This window comes from Bos grunniens, chromosome 17, assembly GCF_055505025.1.
Source record: "Bos grunniens cultivar Pamir isolate PY7600 chromosome 17, Bosgru_T2T1.0, whole genome shotgun sequence".
NCBI classification, from domain to species: domain Eukaryota; kingdom Metazoa; phylum Chordata; class Mammalia; order Artiodactyla; family Bovidae; genus Bos; species Bos grunniens.
Genome location: NC_141181.1, coordinates 48616895 through 48629558, shown reverse-complemented (window position 1 = coordinate 48629558; position 12664 = coordinate 48616895). Strand labels below are relative to the sequence as shown.

General features: G+C 41.6%; 1 protein-coding gene across 4 annotated transcripts in view; it reads left to right on the top strand.

Annotated features, from left to right (window-relative positions):
* The window catches only part of GLT1D1 (glycosyltransferase 1 domain containing 1), a 118945-nt gene that overhangs the window by 23467 nt on the left and 82814 nt on the right, over positions 1–12664 (top strand). For all 4 annotated transcript variants that reach the window (XM_086345968.1, XM_086345967.1, XM_086345972.1 and 1 more), the window contains exons 3-4: positions 3227–3332; positions 11808–11859. In XM_086345968.1, the coding sequence (XP_086202094.1) occupies positions 3227–3332; positions 11808–11859 (158 nt within the window). The remainder of the gene's footprint in view (positions 1–3226; positions 3333–11807; positions 11860–12664) is intronic.

The window sequence follows — 12664 nt, the reverse complement described above, 5'->3', positions numbered from 1 at the left end:
GTTCATCAAAATGCTCTTGATTTTTTTTTTTTACTTAAATTCCTTTTTAAAGTTTTCATTTGAATTTTTTACTTACCGCCTTTCTGTACCTCCTGTGTATTGTCAGAGTGCTTAGTATCTAAAGGCTGTGAAATGAGAGGCACTTCACTAGAAAGAAAAAATATAAAATCTGCTCCTTTTCATGACAAAAGACTTCTAAGGTAAATACAAGGAAAGATCACTACCTTTTCGTTGCAATGTTGAATCTCTGTAGTGGAAAAGGCAATGGCAACCCACTCCAGTACCCTTGCCTGGAAAATCCCAGGGACGGAGGAGCCTGGTAGGCTGCAGTCCATGGGGTCACTAAGAGTCAGATATGACTGAGCGACTTCACTTTCACTTTTCAGTTTCATGCATTGGAGAAGGAAATGGCAACCCACTCCAGTGTTCTTGCCTGGAGAATCCCAGGGACGGGGGAGCCTGGTGGGCTGCTGTCTATGGGGTCGCACAGAGTTGGACACGACTGAAGCGATTTAGCAGCAGCAGCGATGGTTTGTTTGAGAAACCCCAGTATGAACTCAAATTAGATCTGGTCTGTTTAGTGGTTTGCTTTTGCTCTCTTGAAATTTTTATTGACCTTTGGAAGTCCTTCTGGGAAGCCCTATTTGATGAGCACCTGTTTAACTTGATCTGTGCATGCTCCATGCCTTTTGAGATTACCAAGGCAGGAAATGTGCCTTCCATCAGTTTAGGGCTCATCATTCAGAATAAATATGCTCCTGGGGGGCGGGGGTGGAATCTTTTTGCACTTGACATTCGCAGCATCTCAGATATTTTTGGTTCCCATACCTTTGTGCCCTCCGTAATTCATCATACTGCATGTTCCTGAAAGATACAGTCTGTGTCTCTTTCCTTTCCCTCCTGGTTCCTCGCCGTCATGGTGACTGATATCATGAATAGCAGGTCTACATTTGAAGCCATCTTTTCCCGTCATAAACACCAGCAGTTCCAAATTAACTCATTTCCCGGGGATGATACACTTGGCTTTATTTATTTATTTTCATTTTAATTTTTAATTGGAGGATAATTGGCTTACAGTGTTGTGTTAGTTTCTGCAGTACAACAATGTGAGTTAGCTGTTTAATATGTGTATACAGATATCCTCTCCGTGTTGAGCCTCACTCCCACCTCCCCCATCCCACCCTTCTAGGTCGTCACAGTGCACTGAGCTGAGCTCCCTGCGATCTGCAGCAGGCTCCCACTAGCTCTCTGTTTCACACCTGGTAGTGTACATATGTCAGTGCTACTCTTTCAGTTCATCCCACCCTCCCCTTCCTGGCTATGTCCACGTGTTCATTCTCTACGTCTGTGGCTCTGTTCTTGCCTTGCAAATAGAGTCATCAGTACCATATTTCTAGCTTCCAAACATTTGAGTTAATATTGCTGTTGTTTAGTCACTAAGTCATGTCTGACTCTTTTGTGACCCTCATGGATTATAGCCCATCAAACGCCTCTGTCCATGGGATTTCCCAGACAATAATACTGGAATGGATTACCATTTCCTCCTCCAGGGATTCTTTCCAATCCAGGGATCAAACTTGAATCTCCTGCGTTAGCAGGCAGATTCTTTACTACTGAGCCACCAGGAAAACCTCATGCATTAACAGACAGTATTTGTTTTTCTTTTTCTGACTGACTTTACTCTGTATGACAGACTCTGAGTTCATCCACATCACTACAACAGACTCAGTTTCATTACTTTTTGTGGCTGAGTAATATTCCATTATATATATATGTATATATATATACATGTATATATCACAACTTTAAAATATTAATTTATTTTAATTGGAGGCTAATTACTTTACATTCTTGTGGTGGGTTTTGCCATACACTGACATGAATCAGCCACGGGTGTACATGTGTCCCTCCATCCTGAACCCCCCTCACACCTCCCTCCCCATCCCATCCCTCTGGGTTGTCCCAGTGCACCAGCTTTGAGTGCCCAGTGTCAAACATTGAACTTGGACTGGCCATCTGTTTCACATATGGTAATATACATGTTTCAATGCTACTCTCTCTAATCATCCCACCCTCGCCTTCTCCCACAGAGTCCAAAAGTCTGTTCTTTACATCTGTCTCTTTTGTTGTCTTGCACATAAGGTCATCGTTACCATCTTTCTAAATTCCATATATATGTGTTGTCCGACTCTGTGCGACCCCATAGATGGCAGCCCACCAGGCTTCCCCGTCCCTGGGATTCTCCAGGCAAGAACACTGGAGTGGGTTGCCATTTCCTTCTCCAGTGCATGAAAGTGAAAAGTGAAAGGGAAGTCACTCAGTCGTGTCCGACTCTAGCGACCCCATGGACTGCAGCCCACCAGGCTTCTCTGTCCATGGGATTCTCCAGGCAAGAACACTGGAGTGGGTTGCCATTTCCTTCTCCAATGCATGAAAGTAAAAATGAAAGTTGTGTCCGACTCTTAGCAGCCCCATGGACTGCAGCCTACCAGGCTCCTCTGTCCATGGATTTTCCAGGCAAGAGTACTGGAGTGGGGTGCCATTGCCTTCTCTGATATATGTGTTAATATACTATATTGGTGTTTTTCTTTCTGACTTACTTCACTTTGTATAATAGGCTCCAGTTTCATCCACCTCAATAGAACTGATTCAACTGTGTTCTTTTTAATAGCCGAATAATATTCCATTGTGTATATGTGCCACAACTTTCTTATCCATTCATCTGCCGATGGACATCTAGGTTGCTTCCATATCCTAGCTATTGTAAACAGTGCTGTGATGAACACTGGGGTACATGTGTCTCTTTCAATTCTGTTTTCCTCAGTGATATCACAACTTCTTTATCAACTCATCTATCAGTGGATATGTAGGTTCCTTTCATGTCCTAAATATTATAAATAGTGCTGCAGTGAACATTGGGGTACTTGTGTCTTTTTGAATTATGATTATACTTGACTTTGATAGATGGAAGCTAACAACATTTTTCATATGTTAAAATTTAAAGCATATTGATTTAAAATGGCCTTGCCTCACATGAGTAACCCCATGTCATGTTCACAATGGTGATACCTAATCTATTCAGGGGAGGTGGATGTAATTGAACAAACAACATGACCCAGTCCATATGTTTTGGGAACTTTGGTTTTTTATATCAATGCTTGGGGATAATTAGTGAGAGGGTGTTTTAAAGGTAAACTGTGCTTTGTTAAGTATCCTAATTTTGCAGGTAATGGAATTCCTTTTGGAATCATCTTTGGTGGAACTGATTTAAATGAAGATGTTAACCAGGGAGATAAAAACAAAGTGATGGGAAAAGTCCTTGAAGAAGCCAGGTAATCCTTAAGAGAATTTCACAGGAGTTAAGCATGTAACCTTTTTGGATAAAATTCATTAACACAAAACGATGGAGTAAACCAGTAATTTGGAAGTTTTTATGTCTTACCCTAAAAAAAAATTTCTTTCCTTCTTTCATTTTTAAATTCAGTCAGCACATGTTTATTTACCAGGAATAGTCACTGTAAACAAGTTACTCGTCTTGAGCAATTCTTTGACTTCAGTTAATATTGGATGAATGTTCTTAAAATGTTTGTTGCGGTGGAAGAGATAGAATTATTGCTAAGAGTGAATAAGGGTAAACTCAGGCTTTATTAGCACACAGTTTAGGGTCAACTTTGCATCGGGTTTGCCCAAGTAGAATGTTTTCATTTTTCCAGTTTTATTGAGATATAATTGACAAGCAGAACTGTATCCATTTAAGGTGGTGGTTTCTTGCTAAGTCCTGTCTAACTCTTGTGACCCCATGGACCTTAACCTGCCAGGCTCGTCTGTCCATGGGGTTTCCCAGGCAAGAATACTAGAGTAGGTTGTCATTTTCTTCTTCCAAGGATCTTCCCAACCCAGGAACTGAACCCAGCTTTCCTGTATTGCAGGCAACTTCTTTACTGATTGAGCCATCAGGGGTGAGCCATCAGGCATAATGATTTGATTTGAAATGATTATCACAGCAAATTTAGTGAACATCCATCATCTCCTATAGCTACAAATTTAATTAAATAGAAAAGAGATTTTTTTTTCCCTTGTGGTGAGATTTACTTAAATGCGTAAGATTTACTCTCTTAGTTCCCCAACCAGGGATAGAACCGGTGCCCCTTGCAGTGGGGAGCATGGCGTCCTAACCACTGGACCACCAGGGAAGTTCCTGAAACTTTGTGCCTTTTGACTAATACCTTCCTGTTTCTCCCTCCCCTACCTTCTTTCATCCTACTCATGCTTCTATGAGTTTGCCTATTTTAGATCCCACATATTGGTGAAGTCACCCCCCAACGCCCTGCCATTTGTCCTTCAATGTCTGGCTTGTTTCTCTGAGCATAAGTATGCCCCAAGTTCATCCATGTTGTTGCAGATGACCGATGTCCTTTTTAGAGGCTGAATAGCATTCTAGTGTATGTGCATGCCACATTTTCTTTAAAAAAAAAATTATTTATTTATTTTTGGTTGCTCTGGGTCTTCGTTGCTGCACACAGGCCTTCTCTAGTTGGGGCAAGTGGAAGCTACTTTCTGTTGCAGTGTGTGGACTCAGTGGTTGGAGCGCATGGGCTTCACTGCTCTGTGGCAGGTGGGATCTTGCCCCACCAGGGATCCAGACCCTTTCCCCTGCATTGGCAGGCGGATTCTTAACAACTGGACCACCAGGGAAGTCCCATGCCACATTTTATGTATCCATTTGTGTATTGATGTGTATTTAGGTTGCTTCCATATCCCCAGTATGTGGCCAGCCTTGGGTTTTTTGTGGCTCATCTGTCACCCTTCTATGGCTGAGAAACTGTGGTTAGGGAATCCTGGCCTTTTCAAATCTGTATAATTGTCCCATTTCTGATCCATATCTAGGACAGAACTCCAGGTTCTATTGTACAGCCTAGTTCAGTTCAGTTCAGTTCATTCGCTCAGTTGTGTCTGACTCTTTGTGACCCCATGGACTGTGGCACACTAGGCTTCCCTGTCCATCACCAACTCCCAGAGTTTACTCAAACTCATGTCCATTGAGTCGGTGATGCCATCTGACCATCTCATCCTCTGTCGTCCCCTTCTCCTCCTGACCTCAATCTTTCCCAGCATCAGGGTCTTTTCCAATGAGTTAGTTCTTCACATCAGGTGGCCAGAGTATTGGAGTTTCAGTTCCAGCATCAGTCCTTCCAATGAATATTCAGGACTGATTTCCTTTAGGATGGACTGGTTGAACCTCATTGCAGTCCAAAGGACTCTCAAGAGTCTTTTCCAACACCACAGTTCAAAAGCAACAGTTCTTTGATGCTCAGCTTTCTTTATAGTCCAACTCTCATATCCATACATGACTACTGAAAAAACCATAGCTTTGACCAGACGGACCTTTGTTGGCAAAGTAATGTCTCTGCTTTTTAATATGCTGTCTAGGTTGGTCATAACTTTTCTTCCAAGGAGCGAACATCTTTTAATTTCCTGGCTGCAGTCACCATCTGTAGTGATTTTGGAGCCCCCCCAAAGTAAAGTCTGCCACTATTTCCACTGTTTCCCCATCTATTTGCCATGAAGTGATGGGACCAATTGCCATAATCTTAGTTTTCTGAATGTTGAGTTTTAAGCCAACTTTTTCACTCTCCTCTTTCACTTTCATCAAGAGGCTCTTTAGTTCTTCTTCGCTTTCGCCATAAGGGTGGTATCATCTGCATATCTGAAGTTATTGATATTTCTCTCAGCAATCTTGATTCCAGCTTGTGCTTCATCCAGCCCAGAGTTTCTCTCGATGTACTTTGCATAAAAGTTAAATAAGCAGGGTGACAATATACAGCCTTGATGCACTCCTTTCCCGATTTGGAACCAGTTTGTTGTTCCATGTCCAGTTCTAACTGTTGCATCTTGACCTGCATACAGATTTCTCAGGAAGCAGGTTGTATTGTCTGATATGCCCATCTGATTTTCCACAGTTTGTTGTGATCCACACAATCAAAGGCTTTGACGTAATCAATAAAGCAGAAATAGATGTTTTTCTGGAACTCTCTTGCTTTTTTCGATGATCCAACAGATGTTGGCAATTTGATCTCTGGTTCCTCTGCCTTTTCTAAAACGAGCTTGAACATCTGGAAGTTCACGGTTCATGTACTGTTGAAGCCTGGCGCCCCCAATGTCTTTTGGTTAAGATAGGTGCCGGTCTTGCTCCTTAAAACTAGGGTCACAGTTGGATGTAGTTGCACTGCAGGACCCTGCTTCTTCCTGAAGACTTCCTGGAAACAAATGTGGCAATACAACCCTTTCAACATAAGGAGTACCTTCTATGTACGTGTGTGTGTGTTACAATAAATAAAGGCGTGAAAACAGTGCCGCCTCACCTTGAAAGGTGATGTATCATTGCAGGTTTTCTTCTTGTTGTTGTTCTTACACCCTCAAAATTTAATGTCTTCAGATTCCTTCAGTCTGTAATGCATTATCTTTTAGAAGGAAAATCATTCTTCTTGGGAGAAACAGTATGGAATAAATCATCTTATGATATTGTCATTAGCATTATTCATTGTGTTATTATTAAAACACACATTGACTTTTATTTGGGGGCTATTGATTGAAGTTAATGGGCAGGGAAGTTGCATGAATCATAGATTTTTTGTCTGACACTATACAGCGCAGTTTTCTATAGAACAAAGTATTGAACTTGTCTAGCTTTATGACAGGTGTTTCATTGGAATACTTATATTTTTCCTACAAGGTATACTTTTCAACTTTAAAATTTTATTTATTGATTGGCCTCACCATGCAACAAGCAAGATCTTGATTGCTAGACCAGGGATCAAACCTGTAACCCTCTGCAGTGGAAGCTCAGGGACTAACCACTGGACCACCAGGAAATTCCCTCCACTTTTTTAGTATTTAAAACTTTTTTTCCTGTGTGGTATAGTATGTGAACTTATTTTAGCACTCACTTTTTTTTTGGTTTCTGAACACTGTAATAAGTATTTGGTAGTTATAAATACCAAAATTAAATAAGGAGTATTTGAAATTTGTGAAAGTCGCTTACTGAAGGATCATCCAGGTGCCTATTAGAAAAAAACTTAACCTTGCCAAGCAAATGAACAGTAGTTTGTATGGAATGAATTGCCTCATAAATACTTCCACGATTATGAAATCTATAGCACATTAGTAGGTTAAACCACACGAAATTACTGTTTTGTGGGTCAAAAATGGTTGAACGTAAGTAATTTCATATGGCTTTTGAGCTACTTAGTGTTACTGAAGATGTTTTTGACAAACAGAATTCTTTGTCAATGTAAATATGATTTGAAATGGCAGTATTCAAGCAAAAGTGGTAGTTTTTATATTTTTCCTAAGATATATGTTTCTGTTTATGGTTACCTCAGATAGTATTTCTTTTATTTTTTACTCAAGTATAGTTGATTTCCAATGTTGTGTTAATTTCTGCTGTAAAGCAAAGTGATTCGGTTATACACATATACATTTTTAAAAAATATTCTTCTCTGTTATAGATTATCACAGGATACTGAATATAGTTAGTTCCCTGTACCATACAGTAAGACCTTATTGTTTATCCATTTTATATATGATAGTTTGTTTCTGCTAACCCCAACCTCCAAATCCATCCCTCCCCCTTGGCAACCGTAAGTCTGTTCTCTATGTCCCTGAGTCTGTTTTGGTTTCATAGATAAGTTCATTTCTGTCAAATTTTAGATTCCACAGAAAAGTGACATTACATATTTGTCTTCGTCTGTCTGACTGATTTCACTTAGTATGATAATCTCCAGGCCTATCCATGTTGTTGCAAATGACATTATTTCATTCTTTTTCTGTGGCCAAGTAATATTCCAATGTGTGTATGCACCACATTTTCATTATCCATTCATCTGTTGATGGACGTTTAGGTTGTTTCCATGTCTTGCCTATTGTAAATAGTCTAAATGAGGAAATGGCAACCCACTGCAGTGTTCTTGGCTGGTGAATCCTATGACAAGGGGAGCCTTGCAGGCTGCGGTTCATAGAGTTGCACATAGAGAAGACTCTTGAGAGTCCCTTGGACTGCAATGACTGAAGTGACTTAGCACATGTTATTTTAAATGTCTTTTTCTTCTGAGGATCTTTGGGCTAAGAACTCTTTTAAAAGGTTATTTTTTAGGTGAGTGTAAACCCAGGGCTACTGTTTCTATATAAGGGGCCACAATAAAGACCGTGTTATCTGCAGCTCTGAAATAAGTGACATGTCCGACAAGTTAATTCCAGTTGACCCTCCTGACTCCTGGGACATTTTCCCGTGCACCTTCGTCAAGGCTGTATATTGTCACCTGTTTATTTAACTTATATGCAGAGTACATCATGAGAAACGCTGGACTGGAAGAAACACAAGCTGGAACCAAGATTGCCGGGGGAAATATCAATAACCTCAGATATGCAGATGACACCACCCTTATGGCAGAAAGTGAAGAGGAACTCAAAAGCCTCTTGATGAAAGTGAAAGTGGAGAGTGAAAAAGTTGGCTTAAAGCTCAACATTCAGAAAACGAAGATCATGGCATCTGGTCCCATCACTTCATGGGAAATAGATGGGGAAACAGTGGAAACAGTGTCAGACTTTATTTTTTTGGGCTCCAAAATCACTACAGATGATGACTGCAGCCATGAAATTAAAAGACACTTACTCCTTGGAAGGAAAGTTATGACCAATCTAGATAGCATATTCAAAAGCAGAGACATTACTTTGCTAACAAAGGTTCATCTAGTCAAGGCTATGGTTTTTCCTGTGGTCATGTATGGATGTTAGAGTTGGACTGTGAAGAAGGCTGAGCGCCGAAGAATTGATGCTTTTGAACTGTGGTGTTGGAGAAGACTCTTGAGAGTCCCTTGGACTGCAAGGAGATCCAACCAGTCCATTCTGAAGGAGATCAGCCCTGGGATTTCTTTAAGTTGACTCATTGGAAAAGACTCTGATGCTGGGAGGGATTGGGGGCAAGAGGGGAAGGGGATGACAGAGGATGAGATGGCTGGATGGCATCACTGACTCGATGGACGTGAGTCTGAGTGAACTCCGGGAGTTGGTGATGGACAGGGAGGCCTGGCGTGCTGCGATTCATGGGGTCGCAAAGAGTCGGACATGACTGAGTGACTGATCTGATCTGATCTGATCTCTGATGAAAACCCTCCCAAGAATCTCATTCTTCCCTGTTGTCTTAAATACACTGTAGCTCCTACTGGTGCCTCATCCTGGGTGTCAAATGAGCAGGATGTGATGGTGGGGACCATTATTTAGGTAGGAACAGTCACCATCAGCCTCCAGGCTGTGATGCACACAGAGTCCGCTCTGCACACCTGGGACATTTTTCATTTCTTTTCTCCCTCTCTCCATTCTTTTCTCACCCTCACCTGTTTGGATTTTAGGGCAAACTCCTGTTGGAATTTACGGCAAAACTGTTCCTTCTCTTGCTTATTCACTCATTCAGCTGGCAGGTATTTTTGCCTCCTGGGTGCCAGACGCTCCAAGGGGCTGGGATGGTGGATGTGAGCAGAGCAGTGTTCCAGCACATGTAGAGCTGACATTCTCACAGGAAGCGAGAGCGTCAGACTTGCCAAATGAGTGGATTTCCCTTTCCACAAAAGCCTGAGGACTGCACTTGTGCATGTATTCATCAATGCTGTTATGAGGTACAATGCACAGTCTTAGTGTCACTGACCTCGTTCTCTGTTCAATGGCTCTTCTTGGTTCTTGGGATCTTTTCTTTTTTGACAGTGTGAGGCTGTCACTGGCCACGTGGGGTGCCCTAACATCTTGCAGATGTGCTGGTAGTTGCATGAGTACTAGTGGAAAATAATAATAGCAGATGTGAAATGAACCAGGGACCAGCAACTGTGGCAGGCAATTTATAGGCAAGGTGTTCTTTGGTTCTTAAGTTTCTCATTTTTGCAGTTTTCTGCCAATGAAAGTTTCTACACTCCTTGTAACTGCTGTTTAGCTGCTTGTCTCTCCTTTTTATCTCCATTTTTTGGAAAAAAATTGATGGCCTTAGAATACAGTTGATTTTATCATTTCGCCAATGTTTGGGGGCGGGGCATAGAGAGTATCTCACTGGATTCTCCAATCCCTACTGGACTCAGATGCAAGGTTTAATGTGGTCTGGTCCTCGTCGCTCATGTTTAACATACACAAAGGGAAGGATTCCATATTTCTCCCTTAAGTAAGGAGCATACGATTGGCTGTGTCTGGGATTGGTTGCTGGTTGTAAAAGTGGGAGTGGAGAAGGGAAGGCTTGGAGAAGACACAGACAAGGGAATACAAGCTCCCCTTTCTGGGTCACGCCACAGGGGAAGAATCACATAAAAAAGAATCACATAAGAATCACATAATAATGCTTTTTTTGTTGACTATGCTGTGTGTGCAGCTTGCAGAACTTTAGTTTTCCAACCAGGGATCGTATCCTGACCACAGAAGCACCAAGTTGTAACCACTCAACTGCCAGGGAATTCCCTATTAATGGGTCTTTGCTCCAACATTCTTTACTGCACTGTTTGTGTAATGATGATTTTCTATTTCTACCACTCCTACATTGGTTAATTGGAATTCTACTACAAGAAGAGTTGTCTGTTTGACCCTAGTTACTTGTTCAATTATTTATATAGTTATATCAACATGGACTCATGGCTATTTATTTTTATTTTATTGGGTTGGCCAAAAAGTTTGTTTGGATTTTTTGGTGCCATCTTACAGAATAAATTTAAAAAAAAAATTTTATTTATTTTAATTGGAGGCTAATTACTTTACAATATTGTAGTGGTTTTGCCATACATTGACATGAATCCGCCACGGGTGTACATATGTTCCCCATCCTGAACCCCCCTCCCACCTCCCTCCTCATCCCATTCCTCTGGGTCATCCCAGTGCACCAGCCCGGAGTACCCTGTCTCATGCATCGAACCTGGACTGGCGATCCATTTCACATATGATAATATATATGTTTCAGTGCCATTCTCCCAAATCATCCCACCCTCGCCCTCTCCCACAGAGTCCAAAAGACTGTTCTATACATCTGTGTCTCTTGCTGTCTCGCATATAGGGTTATCATTACCATCTTTCTAAATTCCATATATGTGTGTTAATATACTGTATTGGTGTTTTCCTTTCTGGCTTAATTCACTCTTACAAAATGAATTTTGGGCCAACTCAGTATGTGACTCTGTAGCTCCTATTACTTTTTTTGGTGCCCAAATCACCCCAGCCATGGCCATCGGAGATATTTTGAGTTGACTTCTGCATCCTTTTGATAAGCCCTCTCTATATTTTGAACTCTCTTACTTTCTGGCTCCATACCTGGTTCATTCCATGGGTACCCAGTCCCGCTTCTGGAAACATGCAATTCTTAATGAGTGGGGACATTCACATTCTTTGTCCACAAACATTCAATAAATCTTGAGCACTTCAGCCTAGTCTTCCTTTAGCGAAGCTAGTGAGCCACATATCCTGCCCCTGAATATTAAGAAGTTCCTTGCTTCTCTCATCCATCTTGCTTTCTGTCATTATCTCTGCTTCTCTCTTCTTCCATAAAGGAACAAGAAAGATAGGAAGCTTTGAGCTTCATTTGTTTATTTCCTGCCTACACAACTTCTTTTTTTGGATGTGAGTGGAGATGAGACCTAATAGCCAACAACCACGACTAATAGAGATTGATTGCGCTGTAAATTCCGCTTCTCACCTGTCTGTCACCATTTGTTCCAGAGCGCTGTTTTTCAGTTATGTTGATTAGATTCTGCCCTAATTGTTATCATTCTTTTTGTTCGCTTTCCTAGGTTTGCTGTTGCTTTCACGGAGTCAATGAAGGAAACGGCACAAAGACAGTGGGTAGGTGTTCCTTTCGTGTTTTGATTTGGGCAGGGCTGGCAAAGTTGCAGCGTTGGAGAATAGGAAGGCAGTTTTATTAAAGAGCTGACCACCTTCCTATTGGCACTGCCCGTTCGTGGTGGCCATCATGGTGTATTATATTTCTCATATATTGACTTTTTCTTTTTTTTAAATTTGTGTAGGTACTCTTAAACCTTCACTGATTTTTTTTTTTTTCTGATGTTCTTGAATAGCAAAAATAGCCCAATACCTAGATCTTTTCATTCTTTGTCAGTTCTCCTTTTGTGTGCTCAGATGCAATGGTTTACAAATCACACTGTAAATGTTGCAGCATCCTTGTACACATTGAGAAAATCTGATTGCACAAGTAGTCCCTTAGGTGGCACCTGGAGTTTCCTAGGCTGGACTCTTATTTGAAGAGCATTAACAAGCAGAGGGCTTTGTCGCTCTGCGAGTTAATGCCCTTATTGACTTTCTAAATTCACTACAACTTAGGGGACAGGTGAGAGGAACTGGCGGGAGTCTAAATCCTCTGTAGAGCCCTGGTGGAGCCGGTGTATGCAAAACTAGAGAAAAAAGCCAGCCGAAATGCCACTTTCCTTGGGTGGATCGTAGGCAAGAGGCTGTTTTCTCAGGTGGTGGCCCTCTGCAGTGTGCCTGGGCCACCAGGATTGCTGGCCCCTAGGCTTTGCCAGCCAATCATTGTGCTGGCACTTACACACTTACACCACAGCACTCACACCATTGTCACCTGGAAGCATTATTCCTGTTGGTGGCATTTTGCTGGCTATGTGCATTCTTTATC